This window comes from Pristis pectinata, chromosome 3 (assembly GCF_009764475.1).
Source record: "Pristis pectinata isolate sPriPec2 chromosome 3, sPriPec2.1.pri, whole genome shotgun sequence".
NCBI classification, from domain to species: Eukaryota; Metazoa; Chordata; class Chondrichthyes; order Rhinopristiformes; family Pristidae; genus Pristis; species Pristis pectinata.
This window is the reverse complement of record NC_067407.1, coordinates 58,054,207-58,068,954: the sequence shown is the minus strand read 5'-3', so window position 1 is coordinate 58,068,954 and position 14,748 is coordinate 58,054,207. Positions and strand designations below refer to the sequence as shown.

At 47.0% G+C, this 14,748-nt stretch overlaps 1 protein-coding gene across 1 annotated transcript in view; it reads right to left on the bottom strand.

Moving 5' to 3' along the window:
- The window catches only part of acbd6 (acyl-CoA binding domain containing 6), a 185,284-nt gene extending 171,724 nt beyond the window's left edge, over positions 1–13,560 (bottom strand). Inside the window, exons 1-3 of the mRNA XM_052011785.1 lie at positions 13,181–13,560; positions 5,457–5,521; positions 4,654–4,750 (exon numbers count right to left, since the gene is read on the bottom strand). Coding sequence (XP_051867745.1) covers positions 4,654–4,750; positions 5,457–5,521; positions 13,181–13,372 — 354 coding nt within the window. The 5' untranslated portion in view covers positions 13,373–13,560. The remainder of the gene's footprint in view (positions 1–4,653; positions 4,751–5,456; positions 5,522–13,180) is intronic.
- Positions 13,561–14,748: the final 1,188 nt, after the last annotated feature.

The window sequence follows — 14,748 nt, the reverse complement described above, 5'->3', positions numbered from 1 at the left end:
TGGTCATCCAGCACAACCATTGTATTGATGTGGAAAAATGTCACTGTTCATTGACTGTTGCTGGAACTAAATCCCGGAACTCCCTATCCAACGGCAGTCACGCAAGTAACTTTATCAGAAGGATGGCAATAATTATAGAAGGTGGTTCACCACACCCTCCTTAAAACCAATTAGGAATAGTCAATGATCGCCAGCAATACTCCTTTCCTATAAAATAAATAAATAAACTGTAATAGATGGAATAGAAAGAAAATGATGAATGAGCACAGACAAGCCCAGTAGGCATACATAGTTCTCCACTGTATATTCCCACTAGGATAAAAGACGAGTCATCCATAAAACAGGGCTCCTATATTACAAAAGAAATAGAAGTTAAAATGAAATGGAAAACTGTTTTTGATAGGTGAGGAGTACAACTGAAGACTGGAAAGGATACAGAGAACGTTGGGGGAAATTAGAAAAGGGTTGGAATTGGAACAGGAGGGCAAAGAGAGAGTATTAGAAAAGATTCGCAGGGAACAATCATGTTAATCACAAAATTTTGTACAAATAGACAAAAAGGATAGTTAAAGGAATGGTGCTAACCAAGGACAAGTAAAAGGGGAATCTTCCTGTGGTGACAGAGACCATGACTGAAGGCAAGAATGCATAATTTGCATCTGTTTTCACAAAGGAAAGAGTACAGAAATAGAAAGGTAAGGAGAGAAGCAGAGATATTGGAAGAGAAAACAAAAAAGTACATAGGTTTGGCATCACTTGAAGTTTCAAGATGACTTGGACAAGATGGGATATATCCTAGGTTGCTGAAGGAAGAAAGGATGAGAATATCAAGAATTCTCACCAGAATCTTTCAAATCTCCTTGGATAATAAGAGTGGTATCAGTTGACTGTAGGATTGCAAATATTACAACTGTACTCCTCAACTGTCATCAACATCTTTCTGCTTCAGTACTACCTTTATTTCTTTTGTTATCCAGGAACCCCATCTTATGGAGAATCCACATTTTATCCTCGGGGTAATATGCCATGAAGAAACACGTCTACCTTGAAGGCTTGTTATTTAATATTTTCTTTCTGTTCCATCTGTTACAGTTTATTTAAATTTATAATTTTATGAGAAAGGAGCAAAGAAACAGTGATAACTTTGGTACAAAAGCGGCTGATGGATAGGAGGAAGACATCAGTCTGAATAGATGCTTATTTGACTGCAGAGAATTATACAAAAGGATCTCCCAAGGACTGGTATAAAGGCCATTGGTTTTCTAGAAACCCAAAAATGCTCTGGAATTGGGTGTAAGACTTACAATTTGAAGTCTGCAGATGAAACCAAAACTTGGGCACACAGTAAACAGTGAGCATGAAAGTAGTAAACGTCAGGAGTTCAAACTAAAAGACACATGGTCTTTTAGACACAAACTAAAAGACACAAAGCATAGAAAGGCACAAAACATAAACAGTATTCTGGAATTAGAGTGAGTAGTAATGTAAGAATAGACAGGCTAGGGGTTGGGTGGGAGGTGGTATTTGGGGTGGTGCAAGTGACACATTTAAAAATCTTTGAAAGTGGCACAGCCACCTGATAAGAAAGCAAATGAGACAACTGGAATTGTACCTCAGTGCACTGGATATAATAACAGCTTATACTAAGCTTACAAATCATCAGTTGGGTCTCAGTTGGAGTACTACACGAAATTCTCACATTGTACTTTAGGAAGGATGTTGTCTGCCAGAGGGCACAAGGAAGGTAAATGAGGATGATTTCAGAGTCAAGAGAGTTCAAGTTTTTGGAGAAATAAATGCTGGATTGTTTTCCTTTATAGTAGAGAAGGGAATCATAACAGAACTATTAAATATTGAATGGAAAAACAGGGAAAAATATTTTCTCTGATAAGTCACAAAGCAGAATTCAGAGATTTAAAATAATTGCAGAAGATCTAGAGGACAGATGACAACAAATCCTTCACATGGTAGGTTGTTATGAAATACACTATCTGACAGTGTTGAGGAACAGATCTCACTGAAACTTTTAGAAGATAATTGGAAACATTCATGAAAAGTCGGTCATCATTCTACATTAAAGGATATGCCAGCACTCTCAAAGGTTAGCTAAAACATTGTGTAACTATATGCTTTCTATGGAAGCAAACAAACTATTCATATCTTTCAGGATATCAATGTTATTTGTTAACGTTCACAAGAAATGTTTTGGGTGTTTTAGCATCATAATGGGCGCTACATAACACAAGAAGCTACTCTTAGGTACTTATTCTTTCCACATAGGTCCATCTTCAATGTCTTTGAAGACAGATCAAGATAAAAAAAAAAGTACTGGAAAATTAAATCTGATACAAATTATTCAGCTTCTTCATTTCGCAAGTCTAAATTATTTTCAGGTTGCGATAATAAAATTCTGAGTGCACTACGCTTCCCCAATTGAACAGATTGTCTGTAAACTATGGGAAACATCAGCCTAGTTTATCTGATAGCATTTTGAAAACCTATTGCATCAGTAACTTTTTGAGCCTCAACAAATAGTTATTGATGGGGGTCACAGTACCAGTACTGTTTCAGAGCTCCAGAAAATAGAGTTCAATTCTGAGCTCCACTGCGATCTGTTTGAAGTTTGCATGTTCTCTCAGTGACAGTAAATTTTTCCTCTGGGTACTCCAGTTTCCTTCATTTCCCAAAGAGAAGCTAGTCGTTAGGTTAATTGTCTGCTGTAAAAAAGGTAAGTGGTAGAAGAATCTAGGGAGTACTAATAGGCATATATGAAATAATAGGTTACAAGAAAATAAATGAGGTGATGGTTTGCTTTGAGAGGTGGCATAGATTCGACAGACCAAGCAGCCACCTTCCATGCTGTAAGGAAATATGAAACATGAAAATACCCTGGGTAAACACACTTTAAACTGTATATCCACAATCAGTGGTAGCAAGCCAAAAATTTCCTGAAACGTGTCAAGCACATTGGGAATCATCCTGGACTCTGAAATGCGCTACATAAAGTTAAAATTCTTTTCCTTTTCACAAGAACTTTATCATATAACTAAACAAATTGGGTTTACTTCAAAGTTGCTAGTGGATTAGTAAACTGATTTTGTCAGCCATTAGCCCACTTAGTAATGATCTTTTGATGTGTCCAAAAGAGATTAATTTCACTACAGTTACATTTCAAATGAATTATCACTTCAGATCACTATAGACTACGTACCGACAGTTGCTTCGAAGCTATCTGCCTGAGGTCTTTGTTCAGTCTGAGAGGAAGGGCTATTCAGACCACAACTGGCCTATACAAGCAAGAGCTCAGACTCCCTGACCGAGAGAAAGACTAAAGGCAGTCTCCACCAACCACTCTCAGCTTCTCCTCCATTTGAGTATTCAAGTAGTCTTTTGCCTCTAAAAACTATAGGTACACCCACTAAGTAATATGGATGCATAACCTATCAATCAATGAGAGCTACTGAGTAAATGAGAATTGTTGAGGCTGAGAGGAGACCTGACAGAAGTTTATAAATAGATTATGAGAGGCATAGATAGAGAGCCAGTATCTTTTTCCCAGGGTCACATGCATTTAAGGAGAGAGGGGGTAAGTTCAAAGGAGATGCATGGGGCAAATTTTTTTTATTACATAGAGAGTGGTGGGTGCCTGGAATGCACTGCCAGGGGTGGTAGAGGAGGCAAATATGATAGGGGCATTTAAGAGGATCTTAGATAGGCACATAAATGTGCAGAAAATGGAGGGATATGGACCGAAAGCAGAAGGGATTAGGTTAATTAGGTGTTTAATTACTAGTTCAAATAGTTCAGCACAGCATTGTGAGCCAAAGGACTTGTCCCTATGTTCTATAAAAAAAACAAATGAATTCTATCTTACTTGCTTTCCCAGTAAGACATCCAGTGAGAGGATTCTGGGAACCATTAGTGAAGCGCTACTCCCAGGGCTCTGTATGTACCTCTAAAGCCTCACAAATGAAATGTGACGACCCCCATTTTTTTATTTCCTCCTTTCAGAATAGCATGTGTTCTTTGCTGTGTTTAATATTTCCTTCCACTGCAAGAATATAAAACTCACATACAGAGAAAGCACAGGTTGTATCGGCTTACTGTGCTATCCCTAATAAATATGCACTGGCAGAACACACTGGCTGGACATTGCATGCACCAAGTACATACCAATGCATTGTTATGAGATGCTTTTAACTAGCTGTAAAGCAGTTGAATTTACCAGTTGTTATAAACCTATCCAATGTTCACATACTAATCAATATACTTTTTCATACCTCAGATTTCAGTCATGATGATGTGCAAGAGGTAAAGGAGAGACATCAAAGGCAGGGTGGGAACAGGTTACGTAGGTTAAAAAGTAGAGTGATCACAAAGAAAAGGGGATCAGAAAAGGAGCCACATGAGTGGCAATGGTGCTGTTTGTTTGTGTTTTTTTTAAATTTACACTACTGAATGTAGTAACCATGAATGTAAAAGATTTTTGTGCTGTTTCTTCCTTTGTACATATTTTTTTATTATGAATAAATTCTATTTTTGAAATTTAAAAATCAAAAATGAAGGCAGGCAATGAATAATAAGAATAGGAGGTTAGCTCCAAACCCATCAACTTGAGGATACTTAATCTTGCTTTTCTCCATGTAATATTACCTTAGGATTCCATTCTGGGTCCAGTTCCTTTACAGCTGCAACATATTCCTGCATAGCCTGTTGTGCAGTCATATCACCCATCTCCTTCCATGCTTCCCTGTCAGTAAATAAGAAGCTAATTAAATTGGAGAAATCCAAAGGAAAGCAAAGTGTTTGGATTCAGCCCGTCTCATTAGGTATCCTTTTGGTCACAACTTTAGTTCCCACTCTGCTTTTGCATCCACATTATCTGATGGGAGGTGCTGATACACAGGCAGCATCTCCCCTCCCATAACTCAACCATCCTGGATAAACGAGCCTCATCAATGAGTCTATTCAAACTACTTTACTGTACAAGTATTACCGATGTACCAAATTTAGTCCACAACCAAAGTAGGCAGGTTTCTAATAATGCCTCTCTTCAAATTAATATAGAAAACGCAAGCTGACCCCACTTGAATAGTAGTGCTCAAAATTGAGCAGGCAAGAAAACAAAAGTATCATAATCACACATCAATTTCCTGGAAGATCCTTACTGGGATAAAGACAATTTCAAATGTCCACATAAAACAGAATGACAACTTTTATATTTTAACACATAGAAGAAAAACAAGCATTTTAAGACCCAAACTGATATCTGGATGGAATGAAAGCCAATTGCCAAGCATTCAGACAGTTTTGTTTTCATTTTGGGCTTTCATCAAATCTCTGAATGAATTATTTCCTGCTACATTCATTTCATCTTATCCTACTGTTCTTTGAAAAATATATACACTTTTTTAAAAACAGATCTATTAAAAAGAGTTTCAGTTTTATGTACTTACCATTTCTGTCTACCTTCAAAGTCAAAGAATCCAGGCTTTGGAACATTACATTTTCCAAATTTGGCCTAGAAAACAGAACACAAAGATAACTGCTCAAACTATTAATAAGTACAATAGAAATAGATCCAATATCATAAAAAAAATCACTGAAATGATCCAACATCACAGAAAACAGGCAGAATGTTTCATCGTCCGCTTGAAACTGTCCTTGTTGTTTCGACCCTCCAAGTAAGAAACAGGAAACAGTTCATAACAAAAACAGAAAATGCCAGAAACATCAACAGTTCAGACACCATCTATGAAAAGAGAAAAAGTCAATGATCTATATCAATAACGCTTGATCACATGGTGAAAAATGATGGGAAAAAAGCCAATGACCCGGAATATTGATTCTGTTTCTCTCTCCACAGATGCTGCCTGACCTGCTGGGTATTTCTAGCATTTTCTGTTTTTGTTTCAGATTTCCAGCATCTGAAATATTTATTTCATCTGCAATGAAATAATTCAAACTCATTTCACTGGCCTGGATCCAAAAATTAAAAGCACACCTTAAGACTTTGAAATCAATGGAGAGTCGAAGAAAGTCTATTGTCTGTTAACATTGCAAACCTCGCTTGAAATATTATCCAAGAGCATGCAAAACAGATGTTGACAATTTCAAAGATCCAGCCTAAAATATGTGCAAAACTGCACTCGCTTTTTGTCTGCCACTATAATTTTGGTCTGTATTTAACCGGTGTATCTAACACACCACAAGTGTTGCCTTGCAACTAATGAGCTATTTCAGCTGTAGGGGACTTCTGCTATTGCACAATTAATTTTGTTCAAAAGAGTGATTTAGGACCAGATCAAGATGTGATGATTTACAAGAAGATCTTTGTGCAGAATTAACTAGATGTTGTTTAAATTCATCACTATAGATCATAGATTCCTTCCTCTGCTTTTCTTTGTCACACTGAGTTATCATCTTAATTACAGGACTACACAACTAATGTTAAAGACTTAAAAAAGAACAAAACTACAACCAGATTCTTACAAAATGACATTACCACTGCCAAACAACTCCTCTTTAAAAATAATTGCCTCAGCCATTACCAGAATACTAAAGTTCCCCACACAGCTAAGAGTTTGACAAGAAACAATGCATGTTGGAATAACAGAAATAAAAAGGTCCAGTTGTATCTGAGAAGCGAAGACAGATGCATGCTGGGGTTGGAACTTTCCACTCTGCCTCTGTTCTGATGAAACGTTTCAGCCTAAATCGTCTTCCATATATTGATAGACTGGCTAAATTCTATACTGCACAAAGGCTTCAAACATCTTAAGCTATATTTTAAAAAATATATAGTTTATCCATCAACTTATCAAAAATACAACCATCTTTTCACCATACTGGAGGGAAACCTGGTTAGGTTTCGTTACACTGTGATTAATTTCCTATATATACCTAATATGCTATCATTCTGATGTTTTAGTACAAAATAACTTATGCCCTGCTTAAAAAATGAAAAATGTGGAAAAAAACAAGGTGCTTTCTGTGTAATTTTAAATTGGGAGGCATGTTTATAAAGATATTAATTCACGTCATTCCAATACATTAGTCAATTCCCAGATTCAGCAAAAAAATCAGTCCACAACTCATGAAGGAAGCTCCTCTTGAATATCAAGAAAGTAACACCAAGTTTGCTGCTATGTAACCCAGTCTGACACCAAAAGAAAAGTCAGCAGAACGTGTGACAAAGAGAAGCAGTCACATTCCCTTTCCCACACTGCCAACCATCTCCCCTCTCTCCTAATGCAGCGGATTCCTTACCAGGGTATGATTCCTTCAGTGCTAGGTAATATTCAGACAAGAACTGCCTGTATTTAGTACATCTTCACAGTAGGGGCCTCCCATCAGAGCCTGAACTTTGTACATTCTTCTTCAACTGAGTTATTGGGTAGTGCTCAGCACAGGCCTAAGAATTGGTTTGCTGCGGCACTTGCTCAATAAACTTACAGGGTTAAACATGCATGGAAAGCCCCCAAAATAATGGTTCAGTTAAGAATTTAAAATTCTTATTTTTTTTTCCCCACATGCATAACTAAAGCTTTGAAAATACCATGTCAGGATTTGAGTAAATTAGTTAGTCACACAATGAACTTGAATCAGAAATAGCGCAATAACATGGTTAATGGGTAATTAATACATAACTTAATTCATTAGGGTACTGGGTTCAGGGATTTCAGTTATATGGAAAGACTGCAGGAACGGAAATTGTTCACCTTACTGTAGGTCAAAGAAAGGCATTACACATTTTATAAATATAAAAGAGCTTTTATTAGAATAAATAGGGACTATTTCCAAAAAGAGGTTGGTAGCCAGAAAAGACAGATTTAAGATAATTGTCAAAAGAGGTAGTGGAGTACGATGAGCAATGTTGTGCCATTCTGGAATGCACTAGCTGAAAGGGTGGTGTTTGAAAGCTGATACAAAGGCAACATGCAAGGTAATCAGACATATATTTGAAAGGAGAACATTTACAAGGCTATAGAGAAGAGTAGGGAGTCAGACCAATGAACAAATATTTAAAGCAACCAGCACAGATATGATGGGCCAAACACTCTTCCTCTGCACTGTATTATTCAATGATCAGCACAGGCTGTTCATGCCACAACCATCATCTGTAACAACCAGATGTCTTCAAGACACAATTCAAATCTGGAAAGGGAAACTGCAATGCTGGCTGTTTTCCATCCTTCAACTGGATTTAATGCACAAAAATTCCACAGCTCTTCTGTTTCAAAAAAAATTAGTTCTGTCTGCTTTGAATATTTAACATTAATTTTGTACTGAATTAAACAGACTGCACTTAGCAATTAGTCAATCATGCATAGATCTCAGATAGCGGGCAGCCTAGGATCCATAATGTGTGAGGTGCTAAGATTAGCAAAATAAATGTCAAAGAGTCAATTGTTTAAGTTATTCAAAGCCAGTACACAACCTTAAATCCTCTATGCCATTGTCAGAAATGGGATTTCAATAAAGGGCTGTTTCACTTTTATAACAGTAAGAGCAGCAGTCATCATAACCTTCGTTTTAGGATGGCTAAGGGCCGTATTCCCAAAACACCTGGGCACAAATCAAATAGGGAAGTAAGTGTGCTCTGCCTAAGATTTTTGAGAAAGGGTCGGGCTCATTAACTCAGTGGAGTTCTCTTTGACACTCTCAGTAGTTAGAAGCATGTATTTATATTGGGTACCTGGAGTCAATTTCCGTTAACACTCTTATCTGTAACCAGCAATCACGCTGTTACTTGTGTTTTAAATGTATTAATGACACCACTAAAAGTATTGTACTTTAAAATCTGCATTTTAGTTTCTGCACAGTAAGCATGCAGAAATTTTAATGCACAAAGGAACATGCACAGCAACTTGAATCTCATTGGCCAAAATTTGCTGTTGTATTGATGACAAAAGCATCAGCACTCGCCAGTACTACTCTGTAAAACTGTCAACAACTTCTGGATTCTGCACAAGTTCAGAAATTTGGAAGCTGCTTTCAGTGATACATTGCCCTTCAACAGTGTGCTATTCCAATCTTCACAGATGCATTCAGTGCAAAATCAGTGAACTGATTTAATTTGCAACATTTTTCACACAACTCTCACTATAAAATCTATAGAAGAGGTTGCCCTCTGTTGATTTCGTTTTAAAGTTGTATACTAAGCCATAACAACTGCAGAACAATTTCTTCAGCCATGCAGAACTAATTTTTACAGGTATAGATACTTGTTTTCACACAAGATCATTTAATAATGAATTGACTTTTAAAACATCCATCTAAAGTGAATGTTTATGTCCCAAACAGTGGGGGTGCACAGGGGTAGTCCCTATTCACAGATGTCATGGCTGAGGAGTGATCCCTGTTCACAAGTGTATGGGTGGCTTATTCACATCTGCCCTCGGTGGGCTCCCCAGTACACATCTGCCCTGGGGAGTGGCATCCCTGCACACACCTCCTGGAGGGTGGAGATTCCCATACATACCTGGCTCTCCATGCACAGCTGTCAGAGGCAAGGGGTCCCCTACTCACAGCATGTGTCCCTGTTCACCCCTGTCCTGGCATTGGTGTGGTGTGGGATATTTTAGGGGATTGTATGTTTTTGGGGTGAGCATACATGTGTGGGTATGGGTGGGGATGTAGGTGGGGGTGGGTGAGGGGGTTAGTGGGTGAGGGGGTGGCAGGGGTGGGGGTTTGGGTGAGGGGGATGTGAGGGTGCTGGTGAGTGGGGTGGGCATGGGTGAGGAGGGGTGAGGGAGTGGGGGTTGGGAGGGTAGTAGGGGTGAGGGGTGGGTAAGGGGAGTGGGGTTGGGGGTGTGGGTGGGGGGTAGGGGAGGTGGGTGAGGGAGTGGGGTTTGGGAGGGTGGTGGGGGGTGGGGGAGTGGGGTTAAGGGGTGGGTAGGGGAGTGGGGTTGAGGGGTGTGGGTAGGGGGTAGGGGAGGTGGGTGAGGAGGGGTGAGGTAGTGGGTGTTGGGAGGGGGTGGGGGAGAGTGGGGGTGAGGGGTGTGGGTGGGGAGAGTGGGGTTGAGGGGTGTGGGAGGGGAGAGTGGGGGTGTGGGTGGGGAGAGTGGGGGTGACGGGTGTGGGTGGGGAGAGTGGGGGTGAGGGTGGGGAGAGTGGGGGTGAGGGGTGTGGGTGGGGAGAGTGGGGGTGAGGGGTGTGGGTGGGGAGAGTGGGGGTGAGGGTGGGGAGAGTGGGGGTGGGGGGTGTGGGTGGGGAGAGTGGGGGTGAGGGTGGGGAGAGTGGGGATGTGGGGCGTGGGTGGGGAGAGTGGGGGTGAGGGGTGTGGGTGGGAGAGTGGGGGGTGAGGGTGGGGAGAGTGGGGGTGGGGGGTGTGGGTGGGGAGAGTGGGGGTGGGGGTGTGGGTGGGGAGAGTGGGGGTGTGGGTGGGGAGAGTGGGGGTGAGGGGTGTGGGTGGGGAGAGTGGGGGGTGAGGGTGGGGAGAGTGGGGGTGGGGGGTGTGGGTGGGGAGAGTGGGGGTGAGGGTGGGGAGAGTGGGGGTGAGGGGTGTGGGTGGGGAGAGTGGGGGTGAGGGTGGGGAGAGTGGGGATGTGGGGTGTGGGTGGGGAGAGTGGGGGTGAGGGGTGTGGGTGGGGAGAGTGGGGGGTGAGGGTGGGGAGAGTGGGGGTGAGGGTGGGGAGAGTGGGGGGTGAGGGGTGTGGGTGGGGAGAGTGGGGGGTGAGGGTGGGGAGAGTGGGGGGTGAGGGGTGTGGGTGGGGAGAGTGGGGGGTGAGGGTGGGGAGAGTGGGGGTGAGGGTGGGGAGAGTGGGGAGAGTGGGGCTGAGGGTGGGGAGAGTGGGGGTGAGGGGTGTGGGTGGGGAGAGTGGGGTTGAGGGTGGGGAGAGTGGGGGTGAGGGGTGTGGGTGGGGAGAGTGGGGGTGAGGGGTGAGGGTGGGGAGAGTGGGGGTGAGGGTGGGGAGAATGGGGGTGAGGGTGGGGAGAATGGGGGTGAGGGGTGTGGGTGGGGAGAGTGGGGGTGAGGGGTGAGGGTGGGGAGAGTGGGGGTGAGGGTGGGGAGAGTGGGGTGAGAGGTGTGGGTGGGGAGAGTGGGGGTGAGGGTGGGGAGAGTGGGGGTGGGGGGTGTGGGTGAGGAGAGTGGGGGTGAGGGTGGGGAGAGTGGGGGTGGGGGGTGTGGGTGGGGAGAGTGGGGGTGAGTGGTGTGGGTGGGGAGAGTGGGGGCGAGGGTGGGGAGAGTGGGGGTGAGGGTGGGGAGAGCGGGGGTGAGGGTGGGGAGAGCGGGGAGAGTGGGGGTGAGTGGTGTGGGTGGGGAGAGTGGGGGCGAGGGTGGGGAGAGTGGGGGTGAGGGTGGGGAGAGCGGGGGGGGAGGGGTGTGGGCGGGGAGAGTGGGGGTGAGTGTGGGGAGAGCGGGGGTGAGGGGTGTGGGCGGGGAGAGTGGGGGTGAGTGGTGTGGGTGGGGAGAGTGGGGGCGAGGGTGGGGAGAGTGGGGGTGTGGGTGGGGAGAGCGGGGGTGAGGGGTGTGGGTGGGGAGAGTGGGGGTGAGGGGTGAGGGTGGGGAGAGTGGGGGTGAGGGTGGGGAGAGTGGGGTGAGAGGTGTGGGTGGGAGAGTGGGGGTGAGGGTGGGGAGAGTGGGGGGTGGGGGGTGTGGGTGGGAGAGGTGGGGTGAGTGGTGTGGGTGGGGAGAGTGGGGGTGAGTGGTGGGGAGAGTGGGGGTGTGGGTGGGGAGAGTGGGGGTGAGGGTGGGGAGAGCGGGGGTGAGGGGTGTGGGTGAGGAGAGCGGGGGTGAGGGGTGTGGGTGGGGAGAGTGGGGGTGAGGGTGGGGAGAATGGGGGTGAGGGTGGGGAGAATGGGGTGAGGGGTGTGGGTGGGGAGAGTGGGGGTGAGGGGTGTGGGTGGGGAGAGTGGGGGTGAGGGTGGGGGAGAGTGGGGTGAGGGTGGGGAGAGTGGGGGTGAGTGGTGTGGGTGGGGAGAGTGGGGGTGAGGGTGGGGAGAGCGGGGGTGAGGGTGGGGAGAGCGGGGGTGAGGGGTGTGGGCAGGGAGAGTGGGGGTGAGTGGTGTGGGTGGGGAGAGTGGGGGCGAGGGTGGGGAGAGTGGGGGTGAGGGTGGGGAGAGCGGGGGTGAGGGGTGTGGGCGGGGAGAGTGGGGGTGAGTGTGGGGAGAGCGGGGGTGAGGGGTGTGGGCGGGGAGAGTGGGGGTGAGTGGTGTGGGTGGGGAGAGTGGGGGCGAGGGTGGGGAGAGTGGGGGTGTGGGTGGGGAGAGTGGGGGTGAGGGTGGGGAGAGTGGGGGTGAGGGTGGGGAGAGTGGGGGTGAGGGGTGAGGGTGGGGAGAGTGGGGGTGAGGATGGGGAGAGTGGGGTGAGAGGTGTGGGTGGGGAGAGTGGGGGTGAAGGTGGGGAGAGTGGGGGTGGGGGGTGTGGGTGGGGAGAGTGGGGGTGAGTGGTGTGGGTGGGGAGAGTGGGGGTGATGGTGGGGAGAGTGGGGGTGTGGGTGGGGAGAGTGGGGGTGAGGGTGGGGAGAGCGGGGGTGAGGGTGGGGAGAGCGGGGGTGAGGGGTGTGGGTGAGGAGAGCGGGGGTGAGGGTGGGGAGAGTGGGGGTGTGGGGTGTGGGTGGGGAGAGTGGGGGTGTGGGTGGGGAGAGTGGGGGTGAGGGTGGGGAGAGTGGGGGTGAGGGGTGTGGGTGGGGAGAGTGGGGGAGAGTGGGTGGGGAGAGTGGGGTGAGAGGTGTGGGTGGGGAGAGTGGGGGTGAGGGTGGGGAGAGTGGGGGTGGGGGGTGTGGGTGAGGAGAGTGGGGGTGAGGGTGGGGAGAGTGGGGGTGGGGGGTGTGGGTGGGGAGAGTGGGGGTGAGTGGTGTGGGTGGGGAGAGTGGGGGTGATGGTGGGGAGAGTGGGGGTGAGGGTGGGGAGAGCGGGGGTGAGGTTGGGGAGAGCGGGGAGAGTGGGGTGAGGGTGGGGAGAGTGGGGGTGAGGGGTGAGGGTGGGAGAGTGGGGTGTGGGTGGGGAGAGTGGGGGTGGGGGTGAGGGTGGGGAGAGTGGGGGTGAGGGGTGTGGGTGGGGAGAGTGGGGTGAGGGTGGGGAGAGTGGGGGTGAGGGGTGTGGGTGGGGAGAGTGGGGGTGTGGGTGGGGAGGAGTGGGGGTGAGGGGTGTGGGTGGGGAGAGTGGGGTGTGAGGGGTGTGGGTGGGGAGAGAGTGGGGGTGAGGAGTGTGGGTGGGGGGGCCAGGCGTTTACCTGTTTGAACCTGCTGTACAGGTAGAGCAGCTTCTCTCGGCTCGCCGCGGGCGCGAGCCTGTGCGCGTGCTCGGCCGCCCGCTCGAACTCGGCGCGCAGCGCGCTCCCGCCGCCGCCCTGCTCGGGCTCGGGCTCGGGCTCGCCCACGGCCGCGCGCTGCTGCTCCTCGCTGCCGCCCGTCGCCGCCGCCATCCGCCTGCGTCCCTCCGGCCGGCGGGACTCGAGCGCCGCCGCCACCAGCCGAGCAGAATTTCGGCCGCCTCACCGGTCGGTTAGCGGCTGGTTACCGCATCAACCCCTCACTAACTACCGGTACCGACACCGGTCGCGGTCCGGCTCCATGAAAACCCCGGGTGGAGCCCGGCGCCCCGGCAGGAAGGTTCCGCTTGTGCAGCCCCCCCCCCCCGGGAGCTGAGCTGTCAGACTCTGGGACAACCCAGTCTATGTTGAAGCACTTACTCCCTCCCTGCAAGATTTAACGGTATTTTCAATCTTAATCTCCTGCCCTGCCTATAAATATTATTTCACTTACTCTGACAGCCAGAGACTGGATGGGCTGCGACTTTGTCAGGATCTGCTGTAGTTTAACAAGCTGCCTCTCTCATTTATCTAGTCCACAACAGTGAAGAACCCTATAATCATGAGGGGCATAAATAGGGTGAATGCACACAGTCTTTTTACCCAATGTAAAGAAATCTAAAATTAGATGGTGTAGGTTTAAGGTGAGAGGGGAAAGGTTTAAAGGGATGTGAAGTGCATGTTTTTCACTCAGAGGGTTATGTGGAAGTTTAAAAGACATTTGGACATGTATGTGGACAGGAAAGGTTTAGAGGGATGTGGGCCAAACGCAAACAAATGGGGCTACCGCAGGAGGGCAGCTTGGTTGGCCTGGACAAGTTGTGTTGAATGGCCTGTTTCTGTGCTGTATAGCTCTATGACTCTTGGAACCCTGTCGATTAGATGGTTTGACCAGGAGAATGCATTGATATATCTGTTGCACCATTTTCACCCTTAATTATCGTCCCTTGTTTTGAATACTATAATACCTGTTAATTCTCCTGACTTCACTGCAGGATCACTGCACATTGATTTTATTTTTAATTCACAGGCAGGGCCCCGCACTCCTGGAACAAGTTGAGAAGGAACAGAATGATTTGTTATCAATGCTTATCCATTTGGTGTATTCATCACCCACTGAATTCATTCTATAACTGTCTGATGACCGTTCTCTGGCATCACAGATCAAGTTGTTTCAATTCTCACTGAGTCATTGAGTCGTACAGCATAAAAACAGGCTATTCAGCCCATCATGTCCACACTGACCAGTGGCCACCCATCCACATTAATCCACTTGGCCCATCGCCTTCTATGCCTAAGCGATTTAAGTGCCTGTCAAGACACTTACTAAATGTTTGGAAAACATTCTTGATTTCCTCAGGAAGGTTTCAGTTCAAGTATCTATTATTTTAAAGGGCCCACATATAATTGTACAAATTTGCTTAACTGCCAAATCTAAAACCTTTGTACCCAACATGACCTCCTAACTCTTGTATTTAATACCCCAACCA